The sequence below is a fragment of the Parambassis ranga genome, chromosome 21 (genome assembly GCF_900634625.1).
Source record: "Parambassis ranga chromosome 21, fParRan2.1, whole genome shotgun sequence".
NCBI lineage: Eukaryota > Metazoa > Chordata > Actinopteri > Ambassidae > Parambassis > Parambassis ranga.
In genome coordinates this window covers 9,547,116-9,567,073 of record NC_041041.1, presented here as the reverse complement: position 1 = coordinate 9,567,073, position 19,958 = coordinate 9,547,116, and the positions used below count along the sequence as shown (strand labels likewise).

The following is a 19,958-nucleotide window of genomic DNA, read 5'->3' as shown; positions in this document are numbered from 1 at the left end:
ATGGTGGTTTTAATGTGCCCAGTGATGAAGAGGCAGCTTTATCATGACCTGAATTTATCAGGTGGTCTTAGCAATGGTCAGGAAATTCAGAATGAGAAAATTGCAGACAGTTACTGGATGAGATATTTTAGAAAATAAAGCAAATGTATATGAAAAAAAACATTTCTTTAGTGTCAAACTTTCAATGGGGATAAATATCGAGGACAGTGAAAGAACCCCTAAAGACCTAAAAACTTTGTACAAATATAGTGATATAGTGAAATGATGAAAGCTGGATCACACTACATTACTATGATCCTGCACTGGCTACACAGGTTAATGTCAGACTGAAATTCCCCAATACCATCCTGATCCATCTCTGTCTGTGAGAATCCAGTTTGTCAGGGAGAACTGTCATGAAAAGCAGAGCACAGAGATGAGACTCCTTCTGTAAACATGCATGAATACTCAAGAGTGAGAAGGAAAACAAAACAAACAAAAACCCCTCCATTAATTGCTTAGACTGACCTAGATTCTCAGACAGCCTCCGACGATATGATGGAGATACATGACGTTTTGTTGGTGTTCATTACAAATACTACTGTTTTACTGTGTTTTTTTTTTTTTACCTCTGGGCCACCGTAGTTTAAGGAATTAAATAAAGGGACCTGATCCACATGAGCCTAATCCTGTTGTGTGATTGTAAATCACAACCCGTGAATCTGAGCCTGTGGTGTGTTTTGAGGTGTAGTGTGTGTCAGTGTCCGCTGGGAGGCAGCAGAGTGGAGGCCTCCGCTTGTTGATGCTGAGGAAGCTTCTCCTCCACTTCTGCATCTGAGAGGAGGAGAGACGGCACCAACTTCCTGTGTGAGCTCCGTTCAGCTGACTTGAGCCTCTCAGGGAAGCTTCTGCTTCTGCTCACCGGGAGGAAGGAGGCTTCTGGCGGTGATGTATGGCTCGGAGAGACGCCGGGGACCTCCGTGAAGCAGTAGAAGCGCAAACAGCAGCAGCAGCAGCCGTAGACGTGGATTGTTTACACCGGTGCGTCAATCCTTTCCTGCTTCCCCGCCTCCCTGCGACTCCGAGCGGCCGCCTCTGTTCAGCAGCGTCGCCGCAGATAGCGTCAGTGAAGCGGGGCTGTCGGGCTGATGACCCTGGTGCTCGGCTCGGCCTTCAACATCAGCACCATCACCCGCCTGTGCGCCTGCTAGAGAGCTACAAAGCCGCGCTGCTACACCCAGCCGCCTGAAGTCCGGCGGGGGAGAGCGGAGAAAGGAGCGGCGGAGCGGGGCTGGGGGCGCAGCATCGCTCCGTGCATGGTGCTGCGGTGTCAGACGGAGCTAGGGAGCCGCCGGAGCTGACCCAGAGATGGCTGTTCTCAAACTGGTCGACCAGGTAGGTCCTGCTAGCCGCTGTTAGCTTAGCCTCCAGACCTGCAGACCTGCAGCACAGTATTTCTCTTCCTCTGTCTGGAAGAAATGTGTTTTAATAACTCTTTAATTTGTCTTTTTGTGGTTTCTCCGGGTATTTGGTTTGATTATATAAATACATTTTTATCCTGCAGACGGCGTGAATACTGATTATCTTCATGAATCTGAATGAAAGTGGATGTTAATGTCCTGCTTTTTGGTGATAAATGTCGTTGGTCCGTTGAAATGAGGACAGCCTCTCTTACTTCTGCTCTGTTTCCTTCCGCAAGAGGCGAATGCCCTCAATAATAACCAGAGGAAAAGTCACTACAGCATTGAGCTCCAGTACGAAATTAACGTACTGCTGCTATGATTCAGTATTTACAATCAAATCCATTAAAATTTAGAGAAATATATTCTTAATTTCACTGCAACACATTAAAATGAGAGCGAAATTCAGGAAGCTAAAACACAAGTCACAATTGAGGAATCAAAAAAGCATGATGTTTATTTTTACATAACAATATTATACCAGATATGTGTCAAATTTTAACAAAACTCCGTCAAACTTAATAAAACTCAAGCTAGTTAATGCTACATACTATGAGCAACGAGCTAGCTTTAGAATTAAACATTCCTTCATAATATTCATAACCGTTTGTTTTGCAACATAAATCATAATAATATATGTAATATAATAATAAACAATATTTAATAATACTGTTTTGTTTTTTTAAAAGGTTCACTAGCAAAACCTTCCGTAGCCTAGCTAGCTGTGGCTAGGTTCATTTCCTGTGATCATGTGTGGTAAAGCTGCCTTGTACTCTATTTATTTACTTTTTTTAATGAGAAGATTTAGAATTACAACAATTATTACAGTTAGTTCATGTTTGAACATTCATTAAAAATGAAGAACATTTTTTGTAAATGTTTTACTGTGTATATTTAAGGAAGTAAAGGGTTTGAATACCTACTCCAGAATCAATAAAGAAAAATGCTAAGATTGCAATCCAAAAAGTCTTACTCTGATAAGACTTCACCGCAAGGTGACTAACATGACTGCATGTTTGGATTTTTAGCCTTTTGCCTTGCATGAGCACAAAGAGATCACATAAATTGGAAGTGTATGATAGGACTGAGCCCACACAATAAAACTGACAGTGTCATTCAGTTCAGTTCAATTCAGATCATGTCGAATCACTTAATTTGTCTCCTAGGGGCAATTCAGGTTTCTTTTATAAAACTAAATGAAACATTATTAAATGTATACATGTACACAAAACATATGTTGGTATGTAAAATGAATGAAACTCAAGTTAGAATATATCATTTCAAAAATAAATCAGAAAAAGTATGATGCTTAGGGTTTCCTGAACCAGCCTGCAGTTCCCTGACCCACTCTCTCCCCTCTGGTCTCTGTTCTGTTCAGGTTTCATCTGTTTAATGTTACCTTGCTCATCATGTCTCAGTCAACATCTCTCATCTGTTCTATCAGATCTGTCATCAGAAAGAGCCCCGTGTGTGTGTAAAAGCCAGAACTGTAGTACTTCCTGTTATTTTCAGACATGCTGATGTCTGATAACTGGATGCTTCAGCTCAGCACATGGCTCTGTGGCTTTTTTTTCTTTGCATCATGTGCTGATCAATAGTCGGCCACATTAAAACCTGCTGCTCTGACACCTTTTCTGACCTGCAATGGTAAAGTATTCTCTGCAGGCATTTGTGCGCTTTTCTTTGTAAATAATCACAAACTGCTCACGTGTTGTTAAGCTGTATTTATTTGCGAACATTTGTGCAGCTGAAGAGCTTTGCAGGGCAGGCAGAGAACTCATCTTTCCACCCCACCAAAGAGGACACAGAGGAAGTACAGGAAGTTGTTGACTTCTGACTTTCTGCCACAGCAGTCATGTGTCTCTGCAGTGGATGTGCTGCTGTGTGTTTGTCTCTTTTATTCTTGGTTTTCATACCTCTGCAGTATCCTGTCTGTTGATTTTCATTTAACAAAAATATCCTTTAAATAAGTCCAAACTACTGCATTGTTTTTTGTCTTGCTTAAAACACAAACATTACAAATTATTCCATATTTTATGTACAGTTTGAACTTCTCTTGAAGATAAACTGCCTTGTTGGTGTTTTAGGCAGTAAGGAGGACAGCTTTTAGGAAAAGATCTTTAAAATATGGGATCTTAAAGCCAAGTGTTGCACTTCACTGAAGTCTGTTGTTGACCCCAAAGAAAGGGAGATGAGTCAGTAAGAGGTCCATCACCTCAGGCGTGAGGGGAAATGAAGACATGACTGTAGAGGACAAGCTTTCTTTTATGGACAGAAACAGCAGACAGGACGTCCTGCATGTGTATGTGTATGTGTGTGTAGGCTCAGTATGCGACGGTCATGTACTGCAGTTTAGTGTGTGTGCTGCATGTCTGTGGAATGAAAATAGAGTTAATCTGATGGAGGAAGTTTGTGTAGGATAAGGAGAGACGATGAAGACTGTGCTCCAGGGTCCTAAAGAGCTGTTTTCTGATTGATGAGTCCACTTTAAATCTGAACCTAATATAAAATGCTGGAACTTTATAAACTCTTGACAGTTTTTTGTAGCATCACATCAAGCTAAGATACAATTAGCTGCAAACATTGTATAGAAAAGATACTTGCTAAAGTGCTACTTTAGAAGAGAAATGACATGATAGCATAGAAAAGCTATGTTAGCCAGGGCCTTAGCATAAAGAACATATGTTAGCATTAGCCTAGACAAGATGATGTAAAATCATGCTAGTCTAAACAAGATTATGTTAGTTGATATTTGTTAGGCTAAACAAGAGAAGGCTAGTCAACAACAAGGACATGTCAGCATTTGTAAACTATATAACTATATGTGCTGCTACAAGCTCACGTTATGATCTGCTGCTACACTATCCTGCACAAACAATGGTGATTCCCATAGGATAATGTTATCATGTAAATACTGACCTTACATTAGCCTTATCTATGTAATGTCCTGGATCCTTGAGTGTGAGAGTGGCTGGTTCTGGCTCTATGTTGAGAAACACTTTCTCATTGTAATTGGGGTCTGATGGGATCTGGGTCACATCAGTTCAGCCTTAAGGCCCATGAGAAGTTTGTGTGTGTGTGTGTGAGTATGTGAGTGTGCACTGCAACAATGACCTCTTATGTTAGAAAGGGCCTGCAGGAATGATGTACCAGGAAGAGCAGTGCAGAGAGCTATGATGTCACTTCCTGTGTGGCCTCCGTTCATTATTTAGCTTTGAGTTATTTATTGAGCATGTTTGTTTGTGTAGTCAGAAGAAGTGTAGTCACTGCTCCTCACCAACTCTTACTTCCTGTTTCAGTTCACGTCCCCTGCATCTCTACATTTGTCACGGCGGCGTAATCAGGATCAGTAACAGAGTTAATGTGGAGCACTGAGGGAGGAAGATGTGTTCGATTACACACCCATTCCTTATCTTTCTACCCTGACATGTGACCCACCTGTTGTTGGAAGAAAAAACACTGATGACACCTGATTGGCTTGAATAATTGTAAGTAGAGGGCGCAAACTTGGCTACAAGGACCTAAAAACAACCAATGAGAGAAGCGGCACAGTGATGTGGCGCTGTGTTCAGTTTAGTAGCTGGTCAGAAGAGGGAAGTGGTGTCATGCCGTGCAGTTTTTTTAAAGCAGAAGTGAAACACTCCCCTGCGGTCGGTTCCTCTCTCTCGTTTCTGAGAAGGAAAGACTATGCAACAGGAAGTGAAGCATGAGGAGGCAGAAGCACACAGGAAGTGAAGTGAGGCCTGCCTGTGTTCAGGCGGTTCCATCAGTAACACACCTACTCTATATGTAAACCTCTGCATATGACAGATTTGACTGTGTTGCAAATTACACATTACGTGTTGTGTAACATGTAATTGTTAGCTGCTACAGTAGCCTAAAAAAATTACAGCTTGAGAGTTGAAGTGGCATAAAGTCTCTGAGTCGGTGTTCTCATGTTGTTCTGATCTTGAATAACCTGCACTGATATCTGCTGTGTGTGCTCAGGGCCTGTATTTACCTCATATCTGTCATTCTGAAAAGAAAATAAGGGCCTGGCAGACGTGACCTCCACACGGCGCCCTTCGATGTAGCCTTTTCCTCCAGACAGCCGTTTTTTTGTGATCTGTATCGGCCAAGAATCTTTCTCAGCAGATAAAAGAAACTAGAAAAGTGTTTAAACTTTAAAACTGCATTTTTCTATAAGGCTTTTGTAAATAGTGCTGCATTCACAGACACCTCTTCATACCAAGAGAGGACTGTGCCCTGCTGTAACATTAGGAACTGTTCCCACCGACATGTTGCTTCGTCATGTCACCTTACAGACTGTTTCATACATGTTCCCTTTGATCTGTACATTCTTTGACTCTCCTCTTTCTCTCTCTCCTCTCCAGCCTCCTCTCATCCAGGCGATCTTCAGCGGAGACCCTGAAGAGATCCGGATACTCATATACAAGTCTGAAGACATCAATGCTCTGGTAAGGGGACACACACAAACTTGTGTTTGTTCAACTCGATTCTCTAACTATGTACATTTGTACTGTGTACATGTTCCACCACACAGATGTACAGCTAGAAATGATGTTTCCCGTTTGGGTTCTGCAAAGCCCTCCTAACGTCTGTTTGTCTGTCAGGATAGGAGGTTTATCCACAGCTCCGTCTTCTCCCTTCCTGTTTTGGTGTAGGAGGGAAAAGAGAGTTGTAGGTCAGGAGTCAGTAAACCTTTATGTACAAATCCTCCCGTATGTGTATGGATGCAGAGCACGCACACAGCTGTCTGTCTGTTGAGTGGCTGGTCACATGGACATGTGCTGGTCAATGAGAGGAACAATGGAGGTCACTGATCCTTAGCTCATCATCTGTGTCACAGCTCATACTGACGGGTCGCTACACGCAGCCCACAGGATCCTGAGTAATAACATACATACACACTGTTTTATGAGCAGCACTCTACATGTTAGTTAATGCTCCATGATACACTGTGTGTTTTTGTGAATGTAAACAGTCGTTTTATTCGTGTCCAGAAAAAAACACAGCAGCCAACTTTAAATGTGACTCTGAATAAGAGCAGCTGTTTATCAGGCTGACTGAAAATATTACAACAACTTCCTCCCCGTGACTGGGTTACCGATGGGCCCACTGGGCTCTGGCTCCATGACCCAATAGGTCAAGGGGGCCCTAGTGCAGGGCAACAGTTTGAAGTGATTAGCAGGACTTCTTGGAACATTACAACGCACAAAACTACAACTAAAAGAGACACACTAAGAAAGACATACACACAATAACATAGAACAGCTAAAGTGTTAAAATGACCTCAATGTAATCAATAAAAAAAAACTACCGGTAAAAAGAAAATATAGAAAGTGACATCAAAATGATGCAACATGGCCACCAAACCATTCACAAACAAACAGCAGACAACAATCACAAGAAAGATGCAAAACAGAAAGAGAAACCAACAAACAGTCTTTTCAGATGCAGCTTGTCACTAAAGTTTCCACCTCCGTCCCTCAGGATGCAGAAAAGCGCACCCCGCTGCATGCAGCAGCCTTCCTGGGAGATGCAGAGATCACCGAACTCCTCATCCTCTCTGGTAAAACACACACTTCATATTTCTTTGAATCTGATTATTTAAAAGCAGAGGTTTGACGTGTGTAGCTGTGAGGAACCTTCAGGTTTGTAAACCTGGAGATCATCAGTGAACCTCACATTAACCCTCCTGTTTCCTCCTCCCTGCAGGGGCCCGGGTCAATGCCAAAGATAATATGTGGCTCACCCCTCTCCATCGGGCTGTGGCATCCCGGAGTGAAGTAAACGCACACACACACACACACACATACCTTCTGAGTCCAGTCCTTCCTGTTTGCTTCCTGGTATTTACCTGAAAGCAGACAGACGAGGTTTTCTGCCTCTCCCTACAGCGCTAATGCTGCTGTCTGGCTTCATGGATCTGGGTCAGAGCTCCAAGACGCAGTCACATTACTAACTCAGCATTGCTGGAATAGACATTTTAGTGACTCAGGCTATACCTGCTCCGTGTTTGTGTATGGTTACCATAATTACAGCTGTTGTTGCTGGTGTATAGAGGTTAATAAAGTTCTCAAAAGTCTCTTTGTCTTCCTCAGGAGGCTGTTAGAGTTCTGATCCGACACTCAGCTGACGTGAATGCTCGGGACAAGAACTGGCAGACTCCACTGCACGTGGCCGCGGCCAATAATGCACTGAGGTGTGCTGAGGTCATCATCCCACTGCTGAGCAGTGTCAATGTGTCGGACCGTGGTGGACGCACTGCCCTGCACCACGCTGCCCTCAACGGCCACACGGAGGTACTGCAGACACTGTGGTTCTCTGATTGTCAGGCTGTGATGTAAGCGTTTTTTGTGTTATTCTGGATAGTGAAAGGAAACAGGTGGGTGGGTGCAGCTGTGTGATTGTGGGTGATTGAGTGGGCGGTGCGTTTTGAAACTATCCTTGTTTTAAAATCATTCACAAACACGCCAGATCTAAAATTAACAAGGAGAGGCTGCAGATTGGAGGAGACACACTGAATGGACGGCTTCGCAGTTTCAGGCCCACCTGAGTGTTTATGCAACAACCGAGCCAAGAGCTGAGGAGTATTTACAATGCTGTTACATAAAGACCACAACACACCTACTCACACATATAAACACACGCTATCTGCCTTATTTTAACTCTAACTCTCTGTCTGTTTTTTGCCAGATGGTCAACCTCCTCCTCGCTAAAGGAGCCAACATCAATGCCTTCGATAAGAAGGACAGCCGGGCGCTGCACTGGGCGGCTTTCATGGGTAGGCCAGGAAAACACAGCACACGCATAGAGTGTTATTTATAAGCTTTGTTTTTAGCACATTACTACACAAGCAGCTGACCATTTTATTAAATGATATTTAGTTTACTATTCAGTACATTTAGCCAGAGAATGTAAATGTTTTTTTATGTTGCTTTGCAGGTCACTTGGATGTCGTGTGTCTGCTGGTCAGTCAGGGCGCTGAGGTCAGCTGTAAGGACAAACGGGGATATACACCACTCCACACGGCAGCCTCCAGCGGACAGATCGCTGTGGTCAAACACCTGCTCAACCTGGCTGTGGAGGTCAGGACACACACCGTCACACATTTCATTCACATACAGTGGCGTTATTTATCCATTACTGTTAACCATCCATTCATATTCTTACACACGTGGTGTCTTTTGTTTCTGAGGAAGAGGCCATAGTGTGTGTGTTAACCACACTGAGTACTCCTGAATACGTCTACTGTGTTCTCATTCATACAAGTTCTCTTATTGTGTCAATGTTACAGACAACAACAGCAGTGACACACACACACACACACATACACACACACACACTGTACAGCTATCCACGTGAGGACATTCATTGACATAATGCTTTCCTAACCTACTGACGACCGGCCAAAATGTCCTCAATTAGGACAAAATTAACGGTTCGAGCTTGTTCCCACAAAGCTGTAAGTGTACATACACCCACACAGACACACTTTGCCATGGTCATAATGATGTGTTTTGTTTTTTCTAACAGATCGATGAGTCCAATGCCTTCGGGAACACAGCACTCCACGTGGCTTGTTTTAATGGTCAGGACGCCGTCGTCAGCGAGCTGATTGATTATGGCGCGAACGTCAGTCAGCCAAACAACAAGGGCTTCACCCCCCTGCACTTTGCTGCTGCATCCACTCATGGAGCGCTATGTCTGGAGTTCCTGGTTAACAATGGAGCTGATGTTAACGTACAGGTACGCCGACAAAGAGCCTGTAAATGGGATCCATGACGTGTTCTCATATTGAAGTGCTGTTAAGAAAGTGTGGATCTAAAATATTTGTTGTAAACATGTTTGGGCTCACTTGAAAGACTAAAGAGCTACAAATCAATTGTCAAAGAATTAACCAGACACCTGTTGTTTTGTTTGTCATCAGAGTCGGGACGGGAAGAGCCCCCTTCACATGACTGCTGTTCACGGACGCTTCACTCGCTCCCAGACTCTGATCCAGAACGGTGACGCCTCTTTGTTCTTGTTGTCTCAGAGTCTCCTGAAGCTGCTTTGCTTGTACTCGTTTTTTTATTAATCTACATTTTATTTCAGGCGGTGAGATCGACAGTGTGGACAAAGATGGCAACACCCCTCTTCATATTGCTGCCCGCTACGGCCATGAACTCCTCATCAACACGCTCATCACCAGTGGAGCAGACTGCACAAGGTGAGTATGTTCTATACTTTTGAGTGATGAAACGACATGAATGTAATCTAACAGGCGGTTTGTCTCCTTTTGTTTGGATCTTTCTTTAAAGGCGAGGAGTCCACGGCATGTTTCCTCTCCACCTGGCTGCCTTGAACGCTCACTCTGACTGCTGCCGGAAGCTGCTGTCCTCAGGTAGCTAATCTAGATGAAGTAGATTTGTGTGTGAAGGTTGTTGTGATCAGGGATCCTATGTTTTTTTTTTGTTGGTGAGAATTTTGAGCTTTAGAGTAAAAATGTAAATATGAATGTGAGGCAGTGCATTCTGTAAGCTGCCTAGCTGGAGGCTAGCAGAACAATACCTGACAGTCTTTTAGTGACTCATCTGTTCTCATAATGTTGAATCAGCATTCAGTTTCCTTCAATGTGCTGATTTACCATCAGGTTGGTCTTAACCTTCTGAATGTAAGTCTCTGGGAGTCTCTAGCCTGGTTGTTTTTCTGGCTCCTGCTGATAAATTCCTGCACAAGCACACACATTCAGCCATGACCAAATTCAAGTCACACTGCTCCAGAAAAGACGAGGCCTTACTAAGTGTAATCACTCACTTTCCCTCTGGACAGGAGTGTAAGCCACTCCACTTGGTACAGCTGTTTATATTTGAAGGTTGTCCTGTTGTTTGTCTTTAATTCTCAAAAAAACTAAAGTAGAAATAGAAAGAAGACACTCCCTGCCTCCATATCCAGATAATTTGAAGAAGGCCCTGGCGTTTGTGTCTGGAGGCGCAGAGCATGATGAAACCGGGCTCCTCATGTGGCCTCACTGAGCTGCTGAAGTCAACAACAAAGAAGCCATTTACACGAGTTTGAGCCATGTGCAGCTGCAGCGCTGCAGCTAGTCAGGAGTGTTGTGTTTGTTGCACAAAGAGCTGGAAGTCTTTTTACTTTTCATCTGGGGAGAGCGTTTTCTACTCTGCTTCACATATGTAGTCCTAATTTCAGTGACCATTAGCACGTTTGAAGCATGAAAGCATGTTGTGGTACCTGGAAGGCTTGTGTGGTCAGGGCCACCCACTTTAAAACTACTATATAATAGTATACATACAAAGTCATACAAAGTCATAAACAAAATCATAAACCCTTGCGCGGATGGGTCGGAGTTTTAAAGATCAACTTATTTATCAACATATTTATGAACCATACGTTGGTATTCACACATTTAGAAGCACAGTACAGTGACGTTTATCTGCTTGCTGCACTTTTCCTGTCAGACTCTGATGATTCTGTGACACTTTTTTGTGTTTGTAACATCTATCTGTGTGTTTGCCTGTGAATGCATCTTGACTTAATCTTTGTTTACCCCCACCTGTCACACTAACACCTGTCTCTCTTTCTCTCTCCACCTCCTGCTCCTCCTCTTCCTCTTCTCTCTCTCTCTCTCTCTGTGTTGGCTGCTGCTGCTGATGTGTCTTGTCTGGCCTTCCTTCGTCTCCCTGTGATGCCTGCGTCAGGTCGGAGGTTTAGCATAATGTGTAACGACTCGGTCCTGTCCGCAGGCTTCCAGATAGACACACCAGATAGCCTGGGGAGGACCTGCCTGCACGCTGCTGCTGCCGGAGGGTGAGTCTGTTCAGATTTATTTTTTTTTCGCAAGTTTCAGAACTTTTGTCATTTTATTGATATTGACATAAAAAATCAACTAAACAACTAAAATAAATGTCTGTTTTCAGTAATGTAGAGTGTGTCAAGTTGCTCCTGAGCAGTGGCGGAGACCACAATAGGAGGGACAACTGTGGCAGGTAAGACTTAATATTTCTATCAGGACAAGATTTAAAAAAAAAATCACATCAACTGAAGATGTGTTTGTGTTTTCCTACAGGACTCCTCTACACTATGCCGCTGCCAGTCGTCACTATCAGTGTCTGGAGACTCTAGTGGCCTGTGGCACCGCCATTAATGCCACTGACCAGTGGGGGCGCTCTGCCCTGCACTATGCTGCTGCCTCAGACCTGGACAGGAGGTGAGCAAGCCAGTTCCATTTATTATTATTTGTTGTTTCCAAATTATGGTTATGAGAGAAGGTAGAAATCTCCTCTTCACACTTCATCGCTGGTGTTGCGTGACAATCCAGGTAGCTACCACAGCTGTACAGAGAAACTTGACGATCCATGCCTCCTGTTTCCAAGGTTACCAGGAAATGATGCTGAGCTGGTGGTAGTGTGTGCCATTTAGGTGTATTTTACATCTAACAGCTGTCCTGTCGTCTTGTTGGCCTTAGTGGGTAGTCGTGCAGACAGTAACAGAGGTTGATGTCAGAGTGTGTTTGTTTCTTATTTCTCTCTGTGTGAAGGCGCCGTGTTGCTCTGGAGCCAGAGAGTGAAGGAGTTCAGGCTGAAAGAGAGAAGGAGGCAGCGCTGTGAGTCCACACTGAAACAACTGTGTCCTCATCCCACAGTCACCTCCATTTGATTTTTAACAGTTTGAAATTCTCTTCCCTTACAGCGTCACCTTATTAGCTGTGAAATGGCACAACATGTTGTGTTTGATGTTGCAGATGTTTAGAGTTCCTGCTACAGAGTGGAGCCACCGCCTCTCTGAAAGACAAGCAGGGTTACAGTCCTGTCCACTATGCCGCTGCTTATGGACACAGGCACTGTCTGGAATTGGTGAGTGTCCACACACACACACACATACTACATATGTGTGACATAGTGGATTTCCTAGACCTCTAGTACAGTGATATCTTTCTAACCTATGGGGAACTTTTGGAGCTTCCCAGAAGGAAAGACAAACTTTACTGTGGCTGTGATCAGGAAAAAAAACAGCTTTATAAAGTCATGGCTTTTTATTCAGCAATAGTTCAGTCCACTCAGTGATAGGAAAAAGCAGCCACACAGTGGTACCACATGCTCAGGTCTGTGAGATCCTGAGGCAACATGGAGGAAATGGTTGTATTGTTGGGACAGTGACTGCAGGCTTTGTTTCCATCTGTTAGCTCATCATTTCTTCACTGCTCATTCCAGGTGTCCATTTGGCTTTTGTTACATTCAACTCTGATTTGTGTCAGAGGTTTTTATGTAAAACTTTGAAAAATGCAGCTGTGTGTAGGTGAACTGTGAGAAGGTGTCATTTATGTTTGTTTGTAACCTGCAGCTGCTGGACAGAGACGACAGTCACCAAGGAGACCCTGAATCTCTGAGCAACGCCAGGAGCCCGCTTCACCTCGCTGTGAGTTGTACACACACATATAACAAAGAGACTAAGAATCTTGGTCACAGAAGTAGGAACAGACCCATGTGTATGATTTTTGTGGTGTCTGGCGGTGAGTGGTGAGCTTGCAGTTTAACCATTCTTTCTTTCACTCTGCAGGCCTACCACGGCCATGCTCAGGCCCTGGAGGTGCTGCTGCAGGGGGAGAGGGATGTGGACCAGGGTGATGAGGCGGGGAGAACCCCTCTGGCCCTCGCTGCCCTCCGGGGCCATGCTGACTGCGTTCACACTCTCCTCAGCCAGGGGGCGTCACCGCGTACCACTGACAAGCAGTACGGACGCACCCCGGTCCACCTGGCAGGTGAGCTCAGTTTCCTTACATTGTTGTCCAATCAATAATCTTCCACCTTCATGATCTGTGTCTTTATAATGTGAATATTATCTGATAACTGGCCTGTCTGGATCGAATCCGAACAACAGCTGTTTGTATTAGAGTACTGCTTTAAATGGATTTTAGTCTTAAATTGTTTCTACTCTTGTAATTATGACTTTCTGATCCACTGTCATAATTATTCTCTGCTCCAAATTCACCACTGTGTGCAGCACGTTAGTATTCTTCACTGTCTGAGCTCTTTCTGAAAATTCTTTCTGTGACAGGTTTGACAGGTTTAACACATGGGGTGCGACAGATTATCAGTCATGTGACCATTGAATGCTCAGAGTGTGTCACATGAATGAAACAAGCTTTATCCAACCACAGCTCCTCTTCAGAGCTGAGTTTATTATTATTATCTGGTTTAGTTCATTTAAGGCTACATTGCTCCTTTGCCATATGTCTGTAAAAGCTACTTATGTGTTATATTCAGGGCACTGCCCTTTCTATTTCCTGTTTCCTGCTGTGGTGACAGATGTCTTCTCAGTTTAATCTCAATGAGTGGATGTGTCATCTTGGAGACTATTAATAATCTTTTTGTCACTGCTTCGCTCTCGCTCTGCAGTGATGAACGGTCATACGACATGTGTGCGCCTTCTGCTGGATGAGTCGGACGGTGCAGAGCTGGTGGATGCTGCTGACTCTCAGGGACAGTGAGTAGTCGTCTTTGCTGCCATCACATGTCGGCATCTCGCTTGTAGTTTGCTCCTTTAACTACAACGCTGACCTTGTCCTTTAGGTCTCCTCTGATGCTGGCGGTGGCAGGAGGTCATGTTGACGCCGTATCACTGCTGCTTGAGAGGGAAGCCAATGTCAACACGGCCGATAACCACGGGCTCACCGCGCTGCACCTCGGAGTGAGCATCAGATTGTGTTTGTTTAAGCAGCAGTGACTAGCTTGTTCTGCAAAGTTAATGAAGTGAAGCAGAATTATCCTTGAAGCTGATCTTTTGTCTGGTCTCCTGTCACAGCTACTGTGTGGTCAGGAGGAGTGTATCCAGTGCCTGCTGGAGCAGGAGGCGTCTGTGGTGCTTGGCGACTCACGTGGTCGTACTGCCATACACCTGGCTGCAGCTCGAGGCCACGCCTCCTGGCTTAGTGAGCTGCTGAGCATTGCCTGCTCCGAGCCGGCGTCCCTGCCCCCACTGAGGGACCACAGTGGGTACACTCCACTGCACTGGGCCTGCTACTATGGTCAGGGTCACCACACACACACACACACACACACACACCTCACAGATATATTATGTTGTGTTTATGTGTTTGATGTGTGTGTTTGCAGGTCATGAGGGGTGTGTGGAGGTCTTGCTGGAACAGAAAGGCTGTCGCTGTATTGATGGGAACCCCTTCACCCCTCTGCACTGTGCTGTGTGAGTCACATGACCACCCTAATGTCCTTCTGTTCCCTGAACTGCATGTTTCATCATGAAAGCTCATCCTGTTGTTTACTTTCAGGGTGAATGATCACGAGCCATGTGCGTCGCTGCTGCTGGAGGCCATGGGATCAGACATCGCTGGCTGCAAAGACACCAAGGGCCGGTGAGATGTGAGCCTGGAGGCTCTCAGGCTGAGGTAAAGCTCTCCTGCATCCTGTCTTCACTCTGCTCTCCTCTCTTGTGCAGGACTCCTCTTCACGGCGCAGCGTTTGTGGGTCACGTGGACTGCGTGCAGCTGCTTCTTTCCCACGATGCACCTGTGGACTCTGCGGATGAGTCTGGTCGCACTGCACTGATGATGGCGGCTGAGAAGGGCAGGGGCGGAGCTCTTGGTACTGACATCCATTTGTGTTTTTTAAGGACAGTCTGTCTGGTTGACTTTTATTGACGTGTGTGTGTGTTCTGTTCGGTGCTCCAGAGGTGCTGCTGACCAGCGCAGGTGCCAGCCTCAGTCTCAAGGACAAAGATGGCAACACCGCCCTGCACCTGGCATGCAGTAATGTATGTGTTCACAAGGGGGCGCCATCCTCCATCTCAGTGTTCTGTACACGTAGTACTGATACTAAATACGTGCTTTTATTTACAGGAAGGAAGGAAGAACTTATTTTAAGCAGAGTGTTTTTACAGTAATAGTTTTGAGCCATGTTGCTCCTCTTCCAGGGAAAAGAAGACTGCGTGTTGCTGATCCTGGAGAAGCTGTCTGATGCATCGCTCATTAATGCTACAAACGCTGCAATGCAAACGTGAGTAGGAAAAACCTCAGAGGGAAAGTTCTTCCTCTGGACTGTGTGGGCTGCCTTTGCTGACACTCCTCTGCAGCATTGTAGAGTGTCTCTGGAGTGGCAGACATTAGAATGCAGTTTTAATCTGCATCTCTTTTTTGGCAGACCTCTCCACCTGGCGGCTCGAAGTGGTCTGAAGCAGGCGGTCCAGGAGCTGCTGTCTCGGGGAGCCAACGTCCAGACAGTGGATGAGAACGGTAGGATGAACCGGCTGCTTCTGAACAGAGCTGCTCGCTGAGGTCGCTGTTCTGCATGAGTGTAGCATGATCGTAACTCCACCCCTGAATGAAACGTTCTGGGTTCCCACTGCTGCAGTGTCAGATTCACTTTAAAGCCTTTCATACACTTTATTTAAATGACAGAAAAAGCCTGGTCCCCTCATAAGACCAATGAGGTTCAAATCATGTTAGTCCAACATTCTAAAGGCTGATAATGACATGTTGGATTGAAAGTGTTCTCAGTTGCTGTGGAGGGAAGTGACCTGTCTCTGAATGATCTGACAATGGGAACCCCTGAATACAGCTGCACATGTGCTGCCTGTTGTCCGTCTGTGTGCTGCTGTTTGATGCACAGAGTGTAGGGCTGTGTGTTAGTTTGATTTAGGTCTGTAAAGGAAGAGATTGATCCAATAAATATACATAAAATGTTGATTAAATGTAATTTTACAACAAATAGGCGTTTAAGTGGTGAAGATAATTTGTTATTGAATATAAAATCAATCAGCTGGAATGAAGCATGCGATGTAGACTATCAGAGTAACAAAACAAACATGTGAAATGATGTGCAGTGGAGCAGGTATGCTGGTGAATGATAGTGTCATTAGCCTGTCCCAGTTTAGATAAACTTTAGGTACGATGAGTGGAACTGGCTGTGAAGAATTTAGAGCTGTGTCACAGAGAGAACTTACAGTAAACAGGACGTTAAATGCCATCAGTGATTCGCTGATTCTGTCCTCTTTCTTTAGGCTTATATATTTACATTTTGTGAATGTAATAATACGTTTATTTGTGTCTACATAGATGAGGTCATAATCATAGTCATAATGTAAAAGCATGTTTTGCTTTGTGTAGCATTGACTGTGTTGCTGTGGCCGGCTGGTCGTCCTGTGCTCAGTGTTCCCCTCTGTCTGTTTGTACTGTGTCAGCGGGCTGAACACTAATGGAATGCTGCTCCGTCTTTGTCCTCTGCTTCGCCTTCCTCGCTTCCTCCATGTCCTTGTCTGGCTTCCCTCCCTCCCTCCCTCCTCCCCCCTCTCTCTCCTCCCCCCTCTCTCTCCCTCTCTCTCTCTCTCTCTGTCTCTCTGCCTCAGGTCTGACCCCTGCTCTGGCTTGTGCTCCTAGCAGAGAGGTGGCTGACTGTCTGGCTCTCATTCTGGCTACCATGATGCCTTTCTGCTCCCCTTGCAGTTCCGGGGCTCCTTCCCCAGGCTCCCTGTTGAGGCAGTTGCCGCACCCAGGGGTTAAAGGTCCAGTCATGGCCCGTCGGGGGCCTCGCAGCCCCAGGAACCCCTCTGGACCCTCCAGCGAGGGGACCACCGAGAATGACTCGGAAGACTCGGAAACCTTCTGATGCTTCCAGCCCGACTCTCTGGCCTCCTCTACCTCGACCCGTGCACCTGAATGTCAGACCTGCCCCCTCTTCAAGGAACAATGCACTCTTGAGGGAGAAGGGTGGAGACTTGGTCAGGACACAGCGTGGATGTTTGTGGTTCTGGAGCTCCAAAGGGTTCAATACTAAAAAAAACTACAATAAATAACATGGATAAAAAGTTAAATAATTTAATTCAAATTATTATTTTTGAGTAACTATGCTGCCTAAAAAAAGCAAGCTAACTATCTACCACTAGAATTAGCCTGCTAGCATTCGTTAGCTAGAGTAACAGCATTCTGTTATTCTGAATCAATGATATGGTTTAGCTGAGAGAATAACAGACATTTGGTAATTAATTTATTTGCATTAATTATTTGTATTTCTTAAAAACGGATACTACCTGTCTAGCTAGCCAACTAATTAACCTGTACATTTAAAAACCTGTTAGCAGCTACTTCTGTAGACGGAAAGGAGCAAGCTGTTAGCAGCGTCTTGATTTACTAATTCAGGGTCACAATTTGCTAGCTTATGCTAACTTAGTAGCTTAGCTACGATATAGTTTTATTGATCTAAAAACTTAAAAGTTTTGTTTTTTTGTTTTGTTTGCAGAAGAAGCCACTCTATGTAGAATAACTTAGACAGTGCTCTGGTTAAGACTAGCTAACAGGCTAAATCTGGTGGTAGTTACGGCTATGCTAGTGTGAAGTGAAAAGTGTCAGAAATACGGCCATAGCTAATTTCACAATGAGGTATTGTCTCCATTTTATTAAAGTTATTCACAAATAAGTAGTTTATTTACATTTGTTATACAGTACATTGATAATATTGAACCCTTTGGGCTCCATCTGCAGTGTCTGTGTCCTCGGTTCTTCCTACGGAAAACCAGAACAGAATCACCAGGCCGGAGCCATGCTGAACTTTCGCTCAGTGCCATTCTGGTAAGACAAAGATGTGGACCAACCGCTACAGCTGGACCACTTGTTCCACGGGAAAAAATTTGATCTGGACTGGTGCAGAGTCCGGGTCTGCATGCGTGTTAATTTACACCACGGTTCGCTCTTTCTGCTCACGGGTGCTGAAATCCAAACCGACCTCGGTACTTTGTCTCTGCACGGCGCATCAGGTCGCCGCTGACAAATGTTTTGTCTTCAAAAAAAAAAGAAGAAGAAGAAGCCATTTTTAACTGTTTGTACAAATGAATTAGTCTATTAAGAAAGCTGAGTGGTCATTTTTAACTTTTTATGATTTTAGCTTGTTGTACCAAATATTTGACTTGCATACGTAAATAATGGACACGACCGCGGTACAAAAAGCTCTTTCTGAACTGATACAACTGAAGCACATATTTGCAGTTTGACAACTACGGCTAAATGTGAATCGCACAGCCGCCACGATATGTTTAGTCCTTTATATGTTCAGCAGGGAGGAAGACGTGTTCCACTGGGTACATCTCAATTTCTTCCACAACACCAGTCCCCCCTCAGCAGAGCCAAAGATCCAGGGAAACATGCTAGTAGTCATGCTAACATGCTAATGTAAAAGAAGCACATCCTACACAAGCTAACATTAGCTATTGTGCTAACCTAAAGATCATTTTAATCAATATTTTATCCCAAACAGTATCATGTTAGCCGCATACAAGATGAAGTAAGCCGCTGCATTAGTCTGAATATGATCACATTAGTTGGATACTTTCCTCGGTCTGAGTGACAGCTGGTGATCAGTGTCAGTGTGGACCTTCTATCTGACTATGACCTGTTTCAGACCGGGTCGGACTCAGGGTGTATCAGTCAGGTGAGGAAATGGGGATGTAACCAGTGGTTTTTGTGCAGATGTGATGAAAGCTGAGATTTATGCATTTGACCCGGCGGCCTCTGACAGGTCTCCTGTCCTCACTCCATGTGTTTCCCTACTGTCGTGCATGTGTACACCCTTTGAAAACCAGGGCCGCCATTTTTTATTTTTTTTTTTACTGTCATTTCCGGCCTGGGCGGCTCTAAATGTCCAATTACACACAAAAAAAGCCAGATTCTCCACAAAGATCAAAATTTAATGAACATCTTTTGGATTAACCGTTTGTATATTTATGATCTTTAACACGATAAGGTACAAATACTGCCAGCACTTAAATGTAAAGTAACACAGGGCCTTGACCACTTCCCCCCCACACACACACCCCCCACTGCCGTCAGCTCGTCTACCTACCAGCTATGTGCCATTGTCTCCAACATGTCCAGTGCCTTGATGTCTCTTTAAAAAAAAAAACATATCCCGTTTGTGGATATAAAGAATCAGTTCACCAAAATCACATGAATTTCTGTATGTGGTACTGAACCCTCAGTTTTGTCCACGCTTTGAGACATTTGCGTCAAATGTTCCTGTTTTTCTTTTTAAAATTTGATGCAAAAAGAAAAGAAAAACAGTCCAGCTCCAGAGAAGCTATTAAATGCCTGTAAAGCTGGGCTGTGCATAAAAACATAACACATAAAATTATAAAAAATAGACTCATGCAAATTTCAAAACCTGAACAAACAGAAATCTTCTTCCTCGTCCTTCGACACCACAGAAAAATGTTTTTGTGTGAACTTATTCTCTCATAATCTAAGCCTGATGTGAGATGTTGATGAAGATGATGTTTGAGAATTTTCCGTCAACTGTTTTCTTCCCTTGTTGGCTGGACAGATGTGTTATTTTATTGTCAACAAATTCATATTAAAAACCAAGATCACATGCTAATGTCCTAAAGCACTGATGACATGACAGAAGACACTTGTCTTTATTTGTTGACGGTAAAATAACCCCAGCTTCACCTTTTTGGTTGTTGATGTTGTGTGTGTGTGTGTAGATGAGGTACTGATATGAAATCTGACTTTTT

The 19,958-nt window shown here is 44.3% G+C and overlaps 1 protein-coding gene across 5 annotated transcripts; it reads left to right on the top strand.

Moving 5' to 3' along the window:
• The first annotated feature begins 833 nt into the window (after nucleotides 1-833).
• Nucleotides 834-19,438, top strand: ankrd44 (ankyrin repeat domain 44). 5 transcript variants are annotated; one of them, XM_028394236.1, is made up of 29 exons: nucleotides 834-1,374; nucleotides 5,813-5,896; nucleotides 6,933-7,011; nucleotides 7,158-7,228; nucleotides 7,544-7,744; nucleotides 8,139-8,226; nucleotides 8,388-8,530; nucleotides 8,979-9,191; nucleotides 9,373-9,451; nucleotides 9,540-9,654; nucleotides 9,746-9,828; nucleotides 11,144-11,252; nucleotides 11,363-11,431; nucleotides 11,512-11,652; nucleotides 11,983-12,048; nucleotides 12,187-12,298; nucleotides 12,786-12,860; nucleotides 13,002-13,010; nucleotides 13,110-13,203; nucleotides 13,841-13,928; nucleotides 14,015-14,132; nucleotides 14,247-14,469; nucleotides 14,558-14,645; nucleotides 14,731-14,814; nucleotides 14,898-15,043; nucleotides 15,130-15,212; nucleotides 15,372-15,454; nucleotides 15,599-15,690; nucleotides 16,803-19,438. In XM_028394236.1, the coding sequence occupies exons 1-29, from the start codon at nucleotides 1,348-1,350 to the stop codon at nucleotides 17,060-17,062; spliced, it is 3,123 nt and encodes a 1,040-aa protein (XP_028250037.1). In that variant the 5' UTR covers nucleotides 834-1,347; the 3' UTR covers nucleotides 17,063-19,438. The 5 variants fall into 5 exon arrangements, with proteins under 5 accessions (XP_028250037.1, XP_028250035.1, XP_028250036.1 ...); XM_028394234.1 differs by having other exon boundaries at nucleotides 7,547-7,744; nucleotides 13,002-13,203; XM_028394235.1 differs by having other exon boundaries at nucleotides 11,189-11,252; nucleotides 13,002-13,203.
• Nucleotides 19,439-19,958: the final 520 nt, after the last annotated feature.

Bases quoted from the DNA above. Each gene is read 5' to 3' on its own strand.
- ankrd44 (XM_028394233.1), top strand. From the start codon at position 1,348: ATGGCTGTTCTCAAACTGGTCGACCAG. The intron at 11,253-11,362 runs GTGAGTCTGTTC...GTCTGTTTTCAG, and splicing joins CACGCTGCTGCTGCCGGAGG to TAATGTAGAGTGTGTCAAGT. The intron at 14,815-14,897 runs GTGAGATGTGAG...TCTCTTGTGCAG, and splicing joins TGCAAAGACACCAAGGGCCG to GACTCCTCTTCACGGCGCAG.